Genomic DNA, 15015 nt, shown 5'->3' with positions numbered 1-15015 from the left:
GACACCTGCAGCCCTGCTTCACCACTTGCAAAGCTTTCTCCCTGCAGGGTGGGGACCGGGGGCTTGAACCTTGGTCCCTGAGCACTGTAACATATGCGCTCAACCAGGTACGCCACCACCCGGTCCCTTTTTTCTTTTTCTTTTTTTTTTTTTTTTGAAGTCTTTTCATTTTTTATCTTTTTATTTTCTTTACTGGGGGAATTAATGGTTTACAGTCGACAGTAAGATACAGTACATGTGTAACACTTCTCAGTTTTCCAGATAAGACTCTAAACAACCCCCCAGGCCCTCCTTCACCATCATGGAACAGGATCTGAACACTCCCCCCACCCTAGAGTCCTTAACTTTGGTGCCCCTACACTAAATACAGTCCAAGTTCTACTTACTGTTTTTCCCTTCTGTCCTTATTTTTCAACTTCTATGTGTGGGATCATCCCATCGATTTCCTTCCCTTTCTGGCTTTTTTGTGAACCCAATACGAGCTATTTTCCCCTTATTTGGTAAAATTTGAAGCACAGGGACAAACAGGTTCACAGAAACGACAGACAACCCTGGGTTTCTTACCTGGGTGGTATCTTCCATCAGTCCCCGGATCTTCTCCACCACGTCCGTACGCCGGTGCTGGCGCAGGGCACTGATTAACTGGGCAAGGCTGGCCTCGGGCCCCCGGATGGTCCAGTGCTGCAGGGCGGCATAGGCCCGCTCATGGTCTGCTGTGTACCCGTTGGAGAAAGCGGCCACCTCCTTCTCACTGGCATTGCACAGAAACTGATAAATATCTTTCCACTGGCTTCCCACTTGGGCTGCTACAAGCTTCAGGATGTCGATACCTGAAGCCAAGACAAACCAAACACAAGCATGTGAGGCACGGTCATTATATAATGTCTACCGGTTATATGTTTGTTTTAGATAATGTGGTATAATGCCATACAGTTCCCACCACCAGAACTCCGTATTCCATCCCTTCCCCTGATAGCTTTCCTATTCTTTTTTTAATATTTATTTTATTTATTTATTCCCTTTTGTTGCCCTTGTTTTATTGTTGTAGTTATTATTACTGTTGTTATTGATGTCGTTGTTGTTGGATAGGACAGAGAGAAATGGAGAGAGGAGGGGAAGACAAAGAAGGGGAGAGAAAGACAGACACCTGAAGACTTGCTTCACAGCCTGTGAATCGACTCCTCTGCAGGTGGGGAGCTGGGGGCTCAAACCGGGATCCTTACGTCGGTCCTTGCACTTTGCGCTATGTGGCTTAATCCACCTCCCTACTGCCAGACTCCCAGCTTTCCTATTCTTTATCCCTCTGGGAGCATGGACCCAGGGTCACTGTGGGAGGCAGAAGGTGGAAGGTCTGGCTTCTGTAATTGCTTCCCGGCTGAACATGAACGTTGGCAGGTGGATCCATACTCCCAGCCTGTTTCTTTCCCTAGTGGGGAAGGGCTCTGGGGAAGCAGAGCTCCAGGACATGTTGGTGGTGTCCTATGGCCAGGGAGTCTGGATAGAATCAAAGGTTGTAAGATATAAAGCAGGACAAAGTGTTTAATCACAGGAACCCAAAGGTAGGAAAAGAGCAGGTAAAATAAGTGGTATGCACGTAGGAAGGGGCTAGGAAGTCTATTTTAGGTATGTTCTGGGGGGTGGAGGGGAATATGACTTCAGTCAGTACTTTTGCTGGAGCCTGATCACTAATATGCACGGTGGACTAAAAATATTGTAGGGGAAGATGGTGTCACTAGCAAGCTGGGTTAGGGCAAAGAGTAACCCCCAACATGAGGAAAGTATGTAAATACCATTAATGGTTAACTCCATTGATCTGACCTCCGGCCCATTTCTATTCCTATTTAGCACAGAAGCCTGTGTAAGCTCAGGCGCTGCCAGTCTGAGCTCACGTCTAACTGGTTTCAAGGAACAAGCACACCTTCCCTGCTTCAAAGGAATCCACTTCATCAGCCAGCCACAGGTGTCCACTCTGGCGGTCTAGTTAGGCACTTTCCTGAATCCAGAAGAAGGAGCTATCTTGGCAGTATTAACAAGTCCTCCCTCCCCAAAAAAGAGTTAACTCAAGAGGCCAGGCGGTGGTGCATCTGGTTAAGCGCACGCAGTACAGTATGCAATGACACAGGTTCAAGCCCCTGGTCCCCAACTACAGGAGCAAAGGTTCATGATGGCGAAGCAGGGCTGCAAGTGTCTTTCTTGCTCTCTATTTCTCCCTATTTCCTCCTCTCTTCTCAGTTTCTCTCTGTCTTTATCCTGTAATAAATAAATTAATTAAATGTTAAGGGCAGGGGTAGATAACACAATAGTTCCGCAAAGAGATTCTCTTGTCTGAGGATCCAAGGTCCCAGGTTCAATCTCCTGCACCTCCATAAACCAGAGCAGCTAAGCAGTGCTCTGATTAAAATAAATAAGTAAATAAACAAACCATTTAGAATTTTAAAATAAAGTCAAAATCAAAGTAAGTAAAACAAGTAATATTTTAGTTACTGCTATCAACACCTGGAAACAAATAAATTAAAACCACTCAGATTAAAAATCTTGCAATTTCATAAAATCTAAGGAAAAAAGAAAAGAAAAAAAAACCAAGAATTAAAACTACCTAGGTGAAAGGTGTTCAGACTCTGACAATAATGAACGCTGTATCACCAGGCAATGTACCAGCTCCAATGGGATAACTCCTTTAGGATCAACGAGATAGTGCGCTCGTTTTATCAAGGACACAATCCGAGTCTGAGCCCAAAGGGAGGCTTTAGTTCTGTAGCGTCTTTCTCTCTCGCTTTGCCTCTGAAATCCCACTGATGACCAAATAAAAAAGAACATCTTTTAATTCTATGCTCTTTATTCTTTGCGCACTGTATAACATAATTCCATGTTCTGACCTCTTTTCAGTTTCTTAAGTTCACTGCATAGTTGTAAGAAAGACAACAGTCAGAACGACAGAACAACACTCACTACTGTCTTTTCAGATATTATGTTAGGTATTGGCTCAGTGAACGTCTTCAAGCTTTCATATTACAATGACAGGGATGGGGCACAGAACTCTGGCAGTGGGAATTATATAGAATTATATCCCTATTACATTATAATTTTGTAAATCAGTATTAAATCTTTTTTTTTTTAAAAAAATAAGATATAATAATAAGTTCTAGGTGAGTAAAATACCCTCCTTGAGTAACGTGTTTGCTTGTTTTGTCATGGCCATAAGCCAGGTTCCAGCCTAGATCCCACATTTCAGTGTTGTGGTGCCTGCCTGTCTGCCTGCCTTCCTTTTTTCCTTCCTTCATCCCTTCCTTTCCCTTTCTCCTTTCCTAAAAATCAGCCCAAGTGATCAAACCCATGACAAGTGAACAATCAGGAAGGAGGAAAGGGGGAGGGAAAGAGAAAGGTGAAAGAGGGAGAGGAGGAGGAGGTGGAGGAGGAGGAGAAAACATTCTCCTAGTAGAAGGCTGCTTTCGGGTCAACTGTAAAGGCAGACTCTAGGAACTGCAACAGTCTTGTACTTCTCTGTTTCCCTGGCAGCATGACACACTTGAGTCAGTTGCTTTTGCTGTTTTCATTGCAATATTTACCAGATAGCTTTATGATTTCCAACAGACTGGCTCCTTAAAAAAAAAAAAAAGTCCTATTTAAAACCTTACAGGTAACGTTAAGAATGCCAGTTAATTGTGATTGATTCTTCTAAACAACCAGACTTGTGAGACTGAATCTTCATTTAGGTCAATCTGACGAGGGTTCACAGTGTCATATGTGGAAACATGACTGAGCTCTCGTGTACAGGGATCACTGCCTAAAACTTCATGCATAATGCCAATGACAGAGTAGCCCTCAGCAGACCACTAACTGCCATGTCTGTTTCTTCATCTGCACAATGGAGAGACTCACTTTGGTCCCTGGGGGTGAGCTGATTAACATTTTCTAGAGCTGACTTATTTTTGGAAGTACCCCCTTATTATAAATGCTCCATACACTGAGCGTGCACACACACACAAACACACACACACAAACTTAAGACGAAATACATTTCTGATACAAGTACACAGTCTTTGTAGTCTAATTACAGAGCTTAAAAGGCTTAAGCTTAACAACAGCTCCTTTTCCCAAAAACCCAGTGTTTATATAGCCTTTTTTTAGCCACGAAATAAAGGGGGGAAAGTACACCCACATACAAAAAAGAGGACACAATAAGTTTCCTAGCAACTCAGGCATCAAAGTTCGACATCCTCGAGAAACACTCACGAAAGACATGTCTCTGATATCTGATTACTGTAAAAAATGGCGACTAATCCCTAGCACTGCAAAAACGGTATCATCTGTTTTCCATTTACACCATGCCTCGGCCTCGCATGAGCTTAATGTGCAGCTTGGCGATACGAGAATCCGGCATGAAGCCCAGCCAGTCTATCTTGGCGTTACTCTCGATCGCACGCTGTCATTTCATGAACATCTCATAAAAACTGCAGCAAAGGTGGGCGCGAGGAATCACATCATTGCAAGACTGGCCAGCTCCTCATGGGGCGCGGCCACTTCCACACTGCGATCATCATCTCTGGCATTATGCTATTCCACTGCAGAATACTGTGCCCCAGTATGGTTCCGTAGCCCCCATGTCCACTTGGTCGATTCCAAATTATATTCCTCCATGAGGATCATTTCTGGAACCATCCGTTCCACCCCGGTTCCATGGCTGCCAGTTCTTAGCAACATCGCCCCGCCAGATATTCGTCGGGATGCGGCATCATCTAAGTTCATTTCCCGCGTCTACGCTCGACCGGATCTGCCAATATACGCGGATATCTTCGCCCACCCTGTCCAACGCTTGACGTCTCGTCATCCAATCTGGTCCCCTACGCCTACACTGAACTTCTCTGTTCCAGTCTCTTGGAAACAGAGTTGGCAGTCAGCTGAGGTCAAGAACAAACACCTCATCACAGACCCCTGCGAGCGTCAACCCGGCTTTGACCTAGCACATGATGATTGGGCCCTCCTCCATCGCTATCGAACAGGCCATGGCCGGTGCGCCGCTATGTTCCATCGCTGGGGAGCCAGAGACGACCCGAACTGCCCCTGCGGCTCCAGACAGACTATGATCCACATAGTCAATGACTGCCACCTCTCCAGATTCAAAGGAGGTCTCGAAACTTTACATCAGGCTCAACCTGACGCTGTTGACTGGCTACGGAAGAAGGGCAAACGCTAGAAGAAGAAGAAAGTTAAATCTAAAACCCAATTCTTACTGTTGTATTATGAAGCCATGGAGTTAACTCACAAGGGCCTCTCGTTTGGGGGTTGATGAATCCAAGATGGCAGGTGCCTGTGAATGGCACAGTCAGTGATGCACACACGTCACCATGTGCAAGGACTTGGGTTCTAGTCCTCGGGACCCACCTGCAGGGTTGGAGGAGGCTCCATGAGTGGTGAGACAGTTCTGTGGGTCTATCTTTTCTTTCCTCCCTCTTTCCTTCTCTCTGTCTTTATCAGTAAAGGAAAGAAATGGGGGCGGGGTGGGGTGAGGACCAGCAAGAGTGCTGGAGTCACAGAGCAGACACTGAGCCCCCGTAAAAATGCTAAAGGCAAAATACATAATAAATGTAGCTATCTAACAGTGGCAGGAAGAACCACTTCTGGAGAAAGCAGTCCCTAAGCATAATACATGATTATGAAACTCCATCAGGATCGGGGGGAGTATTCAAAAGCTGTCTTTGAGTTCACTGTACCCTATCCTACTCCATCACCACCACCAAATGTGGAAAAGGGGGGGGGGGTATTTCAAGAGTATTTCTTGAGTGCCCGCTACACCTTGGTATTGGATGAACTGAAATCTTCACAGAGCTTATCATCAAGAAAAGAAAGTACCCATGGAGGTGGTGCCATGGATAAAGCACTGGGCTCTCAAGCATGAGGTCCTGAAGTTCATTCCCCGGCAGCACATGTACCAAAGTGATGTCTGGTTCTCTCTCTCCTTCTATCTTTCTCATGAATAAATAAATAAAATCTTAAAAAAAAAAAAAAAAAAGTACCCGTGAACACCAAAATGTGATCAGACTTTGAAAATAAAAATTAAAAAAGTGAGACATACTAAATACTAAGCAATACCACCAATAAAGAAAAGCAGTGGATAATGAAGTCAAAGCAGATACATGGAACAGAGAGAAATATCGCTGTTATAGTGGAGGAAGTTCATAGACGGAATCTCAAGGTCCCACTGACTGAGCTGGGTGGCAGGGAAATTGGCCTTTGTATTTTATTACTTTACTTGATGTTTATTTTATGCTTTCTTTTTAAATCATACTTAACAGATTGATATATCAATCTAACCGATATGTGACATGAAATTATATAAATCATATATATATATATATATATATATATATATATATATATACAGGACTTACATATAATTTTCATATTTATTTACTAGGAAAGAGAGAAATTGAGAAGAAGAGACAGAGAGGAGAAAGAAAGAAGATTCTTGCAACCCAGCTATACCACTCATCCTACAGGTGAGGAAGGATTGGGAGCTCGAACACAGATCCTTGTGCATGATAATGTGTACACTCAGCCAGGTGTGCTACCACACAGCGTTGTGTTTTTTTAATGTGTTTTATTTCCTTGGTGAAGTTTCTCCTGTAGGAAGATCTGTGTGACTGGTTCAAGGCCACTCCACTAGTTCGCAGGAGCTGAGAAGGTTTTCTTTGGGAGTTATAAGTTTGTTTTCTTTAAACGGATGTCAGATGGCATAATAAAAATGCAAAAAGACTCTCATGCCTGAGACTCTCAGGTCCTGGGGTCAGTTCCCTACATCAGTACCACCATAAACCAGAACTGAGCAGTTTTCTAGTAGAAAATAGTAATAATAATAATAATAATTAAATGAAAATAAAGTAACAGTACCTTAAGAAGGGAGGAGCAGGGTAAAACAGGGCTGAAGAAATAACTCTTCCAGTCCAAGTTTGTCCTGGCCTCCACATGGGAGATTCTATGACACTGGCTTTGTTATTCCTCTCTCTCTCTCCCTCTCTCTCTCTCTCTCTCTCTCTCTCTCCATCTATCTCTATTTTCCTTCCTCTTTCTCTGAATGAATAAGCAACCTGGAGGAGTGAGACCATTTATGCATGAAAGTCAGGTTCCACCAAATAGTAATCAAAATAAAATAAAGGTTTACAAGAATAATAATGCTTACTTAAAATAATAATTTTAGGCGCCGAGTGGTGGCGCACCTGGTGAAGCACACGTCACAGTGCGAAAGGACCCAGGTTCGTGCCCCCAGTTCCCACCTGCAAGGGGAAAGCTTCACGAGTGGTGAGGCAGGGCTGCAGGTGTCTGTCTCTTTCCCTCTCTATCACCCCCTTCCTTCTCTATTTCTGGCTGTTTCTATCCAATAAATAAAGATTATAAAAAATTTAAAAATATAATAATTTTAAGTAATGACAGTAGGAAGTATTTTGTTCATTAAGAATAGCATAAGGCCTTTGTTGCAACTCAGCCCTCAACCCACTCAAGAGCTGACAAACTGGGGTGTAAGGCTTAGCGTCACTTTCCTAGGATGTCAGGCACTGGAGCTCTGGAAGGCAAGTTTATAAAGACATCACTGAAGGAGTCAAGCTCTATAATGAAAGGGTTATACTTGCCAGAAATGGAGTCTGAGAAGCTCTCCAGGGAAAAAGGTTTGTGAATTTTAATGTTCAGGTAGCCGAAAAATGATGAACTTTACAACCACAAGATATGATTTCAATCCCATAATTTGCAAGTGCACTGACCTGGGTCAGATGGCAATCTCTAGGATCCCTCACAGTGTCCATGTTAGGGAAATAATAATAACCACAACTACAATAACAACAACAACAACTCTGGGTGTCCTGCTATGCAAGCAAGAGGATTATTCAAAGAGGGGAACATGTTTTTAAACTTTTCACAGTAGCAAATCCTCAGCATCTGAAAGATTTAGTTAAGCATTCTGACTGCATTCCCTACACTTGTTAAATATCACATCACTTCTCGTTATTCTTTTAGAAAGAGAACCATAAAGGAAAACAATAATGAGAAAGTCCCCATGAGGACGATTAAGACACAACCTCCTCCCAGGACAGACGTCTCCCAGGACAGAAGCCATGCTGGCTTCTTTCTTCTTTTTATTTTTGCCGCCAGGGTTATGTCTGGGGCTCAGTGCCTGCACTATGAAACCACTGATCCTGGTGGCCATTTTCTTGACTTTTGTTGTTTGTTTGTTTTTGGATAGGACAGAAATAAATTGAGAGGGGAAGGGGAAAACAGAGAAGGAGAGAGAGAAAGAGAGAGAGAAAGACACCTGCAGACCTGCTTTACTGCTTGTGAAGCAAACCCACCAGCAGGTGGGGAGCCGGGGCTCGAACTGGCCATGCTGGTTTCAGATACACAGCAGCATCCTGAGACACATGGAGAGAAAACAGGACATAGGCTCAGCTACCCTGATGCCCACTCCCACCCACACAAGGTGTGCTCTCACTAGGCACATGCTATGATACCAGTCTTGCAAACGGAAGGACAGCGTAAGCCTGGCACTAGCATTCTTCTTCTTCTTACTTAACTCTATTAGTGACTTAGTATCAACTTACAAAATTACAAGATACTCAACGCCCATGTTCAGCGGGGAAGCAATGGCAGAAGCCAGACCTTCCACCTTCTGCACCCCACAATGACCCTGGGTCCATACTCCCAGAGGGATCAAGAATAGGAAAGCTATCAGGGGAGGGGATGGGATACGGAGTTCTGGTGGTGGGGATTGTCTGGAGTTGTAGCCCTCTTTTTTTATTATCTTTATTTATTGGAAGAGACTGGCAGAAATCAAGAGGGAAGGGGGGGCATAGAGAGAAAGAGAGACACCTGCAACCCTACTTCACCACTCATGAAGCTTTCACCCTGCAGGTAGGGACCAGGGACTCAAACCTGGGTCCTTGTGCACTGGAACTCGGCCCCCGAGTTGTACCCCTCTTATGCTATGGTTTTGTTAGTGCTTCCTTTTTATAAATAAAATTTTTAAAAAATTCGAAGATAATAGGTACAACTCTGAACAGTTCCCACCACCTGAGTACTGGATCCCCAATCCTTCCATTGTAAGCTACAGAAGTTCACTTAAGGTTGTAGATATGGGTTAACTATTATTTCTACAACTATCTGTCAATGTTTGTATATACTTGCCTTTTCTTCCCCTTATGGTCCCATCTTTTCTTTCTTTCTAAGTCACACATACACCTATTACCACATCCGAATGTCCCTCCCTTTTCCTTCTCTCTCCAGGTCCCGATGGAGTCGGGAGTTCAGAGCCCTCTGGTCATCTTCCCTTATTATTTCTCCCCCACTGGGACTATAGACCGAAGTTCTCTATGGGGTGCACGAGGTGGGAGTTCTGGTTTCTGCAATTGTTTTTCTGCTGGACATGGATGTTGGCAGGTGGATCCATACCCTCAGCTTGTTGCTATCTCTCCCTAGGGGGGCAGGGCTATCAGTGAGGTCATCTCTGGTACCAGCATTCTGGGAATCAATGTTCAAAATTCTGGTCATGTCTCAGAGATTACTTTTAGGGACTTTTTTTTTTGCCCAAGCTTCACACCTACTAAATCATCCATAGTCTAAAATAAGATAAACACACACACACACACACAATACGCATATTCTCATGAATTATAGACAGAGCCTTTTTGTCCTTTTCTCTTGCCTCAAACTACCCTCTGCACACACACACACACACACACACACACACACACACAAACACACACACACACACACACACCCTTTATCATCATCTCATTAGTAAGTTGAGCCACTGAGAAGCACACGCCCTTTAGACCGTGTCCTTGCCTGAACCCCGGTCTCTATAATAATATGAAGAGACAAACTGTGGTGTGAACTTCCTGACATAGGAACTCAGTTCTTGCTTTAAAAAAAAAAAAAAAAAATTCTTCCTCTGTCAGTTCCCCTTTCTCACTGAGGGAGATTCATCAGCAGAGCTCAAAGGAGGTAGAGTCCCTGGCTCTCCCCACTCCAAGCATCCACATGCAGAGATAAGTCGTCCTGAGTATGGCTTGGCAGCAACAAGCCCACATGTGTTCTGCAGTAGCCCATATTTTAGGATGCCAACAATGCTGTGTCTACTGTCACTGCACACAGGAAACTGCCTCATCAGCACTGGGATCTTGCGTTCCCTGAAAATAGTAACTCACTGGTTCGTGAGCAGTGCTGAGGAGAAAGATGAAGCCAACAAAGAGACTAAGGGAGGGCAGGGTTGTAATGCTAGATATGGGGTCTTTAACCCCCTATCGGAAAGAAAGGCACTCTGAGGTTGAACGTTTTAATGAAGAGGCCGAGGAGAGAAGAGAGTGATCTATGAAGACATCTAGAGGATGGGAGATGACAAGCCTGGGGAATAGCAGGTGGGAAGGAAGGAAGGAAGGAAGGAAGGAAGGAAGGAAGGAAGGAAGGAAGGAAGGAAGGAAGGAAGGAAGGAAGGAAAGAAGGAACGGTGTTGCTGTGGGAGAGGAGAGGGAGGGCTGGAAGGCTGCTGGGGCTGCTGGCGAGACCCGAACGGAGAATGGTGAGGGTTAGAGTCTCAGGCACAAATGGAGCACAGGGGAGTACGTATCTACTAATAATTGCGCTGCTGCACCACATGCAAGTCCCCAGCGAGCTTAACTTTGCAAGCATTCGGTCTCACAGGCTGCAGGAGACGTTCACTGGCTAGGGTGCCACCATCTTGGCAATGGAGGAAGAGGCTTCAGTGTGTGTTTCTCCTTTTACTTTATTTGACCATTAGTAATATGTTACGAGACTGAAAGATTACAATGTATAGTTTCACACCAGACTCACCACCAACGTTCTGTACCCCCCACCCTCCTACCTCGAAAAGAGAATCATCATAGTTCTCACAGGTCTTACAGTTTATCTGATTCTCTTTTGTTTGGATTTTTTTTTTTCTTGGCGAGTTCAAGCAAATCAGATCTCTTGATACCAAGGATGAGTGAAACCATCTGGGAGTTGCCTTATTCTCTTCACTTACTTCTCTAAGCATAATCACCTCCAGTTCCACCCATTTCATCCCAAAGGACACAATATCATCTTTTTGATTGCAGAATAGTATTCCATGGGATATATATGCCCTAACTTCTTTAGCCAGTCATCTGTTGATGGATATTGAGGCTGGTTTCCCTCTTTGGTTATTTGGTTATTGTGAATAATACAGCTATTAACATAGGTGTGCAGGTACGTCCCTTCTAATTAGTGTTTCAACAGTCAGTGGATAAATGCCTAAGAGCGGTATTGCTGGGATCACAAGCTAACTCCATTTTTATTTGGTTAAGTACTGTCCATACAGTCTTGCAAAGGGTTTGTATCAGTTGGCATTCCCACCAGCAAGGAAGCAGAGTTCTCGCTTCTCCACAACCCTCAACACCTGCCATTTCCTGGTTTGTTGATGTAAGCCATTTTCTCAGGTGGGAAATGGTATCTTAGCGTCATTTTAATTTGCCTTTCCTTAGTGCTGAGCAAAGTAGAGCATTTCTTCATGTGTCTATGGGCCATGTGTAATCACTTCTTTAGAAAACTATCTAGTTTTGGGCCCACTTTTTTATTTGGTTATTTTTGCTTCCTTTGTAGATCTGGACCAGTTCCGAATAGACGTTTGATATCAGTCACTTGTCTGATATGTGATATACAAATATCTTCTCTCATTTACTGGGTTCCTGGGTTTTCTTGTATAGTTTATGAAGGATATATGCTGAGCCCTGACTCCCCTATGCTCATGGGAAGAACTTATCTTGTTGAAACAGATGGGAAGGACCATGCTGAGAATAAATAGACCACTCACCGCACGGGAAGATTTACCCCTGCCTGCACCAGACATCTCCAACCAGAAATGGATCATGAATCTTATGACCCATGCCATGACCATGCCCATGCCAGACAAAGTAACAGGACCCTACGTAAAGACCAACAGTGGTCCCCCCAGCGTGGCTTCCTAGCTCCCCCCAGATGGACTCTTGACCCCAAATGGAGTTTCCCACCTTTTCCTTGGCTGCTGTATTTAAACTTTCCTTTGTCTTCATTCTGGGCTTCACTTTCCTCAATTTCAGTGTACTGCAATTCTAAGATTTTGCTGCCAAAACCCAAGAGGGGCTATGGATCTAGCCTCTCCCTCTGGGTGTCTCTCTCTCCTTCTACCCTCCTCTCTCACCTTCCCCCCCCCCTTTTATTTGCTGGGCCTCAATGCTGGCACTACAAATCCACTGCTTCTGGCAGCCATTTTTTTCTTTTCCTTTCCTTTCCTTTCCTTTCCTTTCCTTTCCTTTCCTTTCCTTTCCTTTCCTTTCCTTTCCTTTCCCTTCCCTTCCCTTCCCTTCCCTTCCCTTCCCTTCCCTTCCCTTCCCTTCCCTTCCCTTCCCTTCCCTTCCTTTCCTTCTCCTTTCCTTTTCTTCTTTCTTTTTCGCTCATCATTTTGTCCAGTAAGACCAAAAAAAAAAAAAAAAAAGTTAAGAAGGGAGAGATAGAGAAGAAAAAGAGAGACACCTGCAAACCTCCTTTGCTTCACCACTCATGAAGCATCCCCCCTCCAGGTGGGCAGGGAATGAGGGGTCAAATCTGGTTCCTTGCAAGATTTAACTGCGTGAGCCACTGCCCAGCCCCATCAAAAATAAAAGGAAGTGATCAACTTCTGCCTGTATTTTGAAGATCAAGCAAATAGGATTTAGTGGTGGATGAAACATCAAGTGAGAGAACAAGGAGCAACTTGACTGCAGTGGATGACTGGTGGGGAGGAATGGTTTGGTATGTGTCTATTTTCTTTTCTTTTCTTTTCTTTTTTACAGATGACTATGCTGTCTCCCCAGCCCCAGTTCTGAAGTACGAGGTACCTCCTCTAGACCTGGGATCTGGGTCTATCAAGTAGGGAGGTGAACATTCCCATCCTATTTGCAGCTGTAAGATCCAGGCTGGAAGTATGCACTTGGGAATTAGCCGATGGTATTTCAAGCCATGGTTTCCTAGGCGAGGGAGAGCATACAGGTCGAAAAGAGTCTATGTCTCTTGGGGCACTGAGCTGTTTGCAAGTTGGCTGAAGAGGAGCCAGCCAAGGAGCCAAGAGAGCGAGAGAAGAATTGGAAGAGTACAGTGATCTAGAGCCCAGGGGGAATTAAGCAAGAAAAGGAAAAAAACAAGAACTGAACAATGCCGGGTCATGTGAGAAAGGAGAGATTAGGTCTAAACTGCTGCTACCTCTCAGCCAACAAGACACGTGAAGGCTACTTTAATTAGTGCATTGCTTTGTCTTAGCTTTTTTTTTTTCTTAAGATATAGACAAACAGAGAGAGAGAGACAGTGAAGGAGACCTCTGCACTGAAGCTTTCTTCAATGCAGCAGTATAAGCTACTCTCAAATTTGAGTTGCCCCATGGTGAGGCAGTCAGTACACTATCCAACTGAGCTATTTTGCCAGCCCTGGATAGCACATTTCATATCCTGGCTACAAGGCTTTTTTTTTCCTTAGTGACATAATTTTACAAAAAAAGAAAAATCACAGAATATTTCATTAATAGTCTTATTAATGAATTGTAGTGAGAACTATACCTTTTTAAATTTATAAACTTGAACCCACCTATTTTTTTGAAATCGGATGTGCCATCTATAAGCTTCAATGGTGAATTCTATGTAAATTCTGCAATTTTTTTTTTTTTATGTATTTGCCACCAGAATTATTGTGATCGCTGGGACTCGGTGCCTGTGCAAAGAATTCACTGCCTCTGAAGGCCATTTTTCCTTTTCTTTCTATTTTTATTTGAAAGGACAGACAGAAATTGAGGGGTGGGGGACATAGAAGGGGGAGAGAAAGATACCTGCAGACCTGCTTCTTTATTCATGAAGAGCCCCCACTGCAGGTGGGGAGAGGGGAATGAAATCAGGGCCCTTGACCAGCCCCTATACAGTGTGACCTGGACACCCAAGATCTCATGAAGAATGATTTATCAACCCATCCAAAAAGATCTGTGTTTACTCATGTTCATAGCAGCACAGTGTGTATGAGCCCAAACCTGGAAGCAACCCAGTTGTCCAATAACAGATGAGTGGCTGAGCAAGTTATGGCTTATATATATAATGGAATGCTACTCAACTATAGAAAATGGTGATTTCACCATTTTCAGTCCGCCTTGGATGGAGCTTGAATGAATCATGTTAAGTGAAATAAGTCAGAAACAGAAGGATGAATATGGGGTGATCTCCCTCTCAGGCAGAAGTTGAAAAAGCAGACCAGAAGAGAGAACACTAAGCAGAACTTGGACTGGAGTTGGTCTCTGGGGAGACAATAGCTACAAACTCCCAAGGGTGAAGGTTCAACTCCTAACCTTTCCAACAACAGAAACTTTTTAGGATGTGATGATAAGAGGCTTTCCTCCTTCTAATCCCCAATCATCCTACCAGGCTAAACAAAACGGTGTTATCCACTCAGCAGGGATTACCGGAAACCAAGGTAGAAAAGGCAGAGACTGAAGGGAATGGAAAAGAGCCTTCCCTTTCCTGCTGCTGTAAAACAGCTGTGTCTCGTGGATGGAATAATCTCCCTTCAGACCGGCTTCCCAATGTTTACACTTCAAGCCTACTTCCCATAGGAAATCTGGGCTGACAAGCAGGATGACTGGACTTTTCAGTCAAGGAGGTTTCTGGCAAAGGAAGGAGGGCTTCTTGGGTTGCAGACAGCTGCTGTTTGCTTGTCTGGGACTGACCATGTTTAACAGATGTGAGTTCAGATTTGCAGGGCTCCATCACCTCTGACTTATTTGAAACAACCTTTAAAAAAAAAAAAAAGTGCCCTGAAGAGACCTTGGTCATTGAGTACCTGACACCATAAATTTTTTCTCCCCTAAGCAACCTAAGGAGAAAAAAAAAGTGTAACATGAGAAATTGAACAGTCGCAGAAAAGAATTCATTACTGTTGTTTGTTTTGTGGTATTTTTGATATCAGAACTGGGTCATGCTAAAGGGAATAAAATCTTCTTGACTG

General features: G+C 43.9%; 1 protein-coding gene across 1 annotated transcript in view; it reads right to left on the bottom strand.

Moving 5' to 3' along the window:
- Window positions 1-15015, bottom strand: part of TNFRSF21 (TNF receptor superfamily member 21) — a 79336-nt gene that overhangs the window by 23715 nt on the left and 40606 nt on the right. Inside the window, exon 4 of the mRNA XM_007517839.3 lies at window positions 565-830. Within this exon, the coding sequence (XP_007517901.1) occupies window positions 565-830 (266 nt within the window). The remainder of the gene's footprint in view (window positions 1-564; window positions 831-15015) is intronic.

The sequence above is a fragment of the Erinaceus europaeus genome, chromosome 4 (genome assembly GCF_950295315.1).
Source record: "Erinaceus europaeus chromosome 4, mEriEur2.1, whole genome shotgun sequence".
Classification (NCBI taxonomy): Eukaryota; Metazoa; Chordata; class Mammalia; order Eulipotyphla; family Erinaceidae; genus Erinaceus; species Erinaceus europaeus.
The sequence above is the reverse complement of the archived record's forward strand: the minus strand, read 5'-3'. Positions and strand labels throughout refer to the sequence as shown.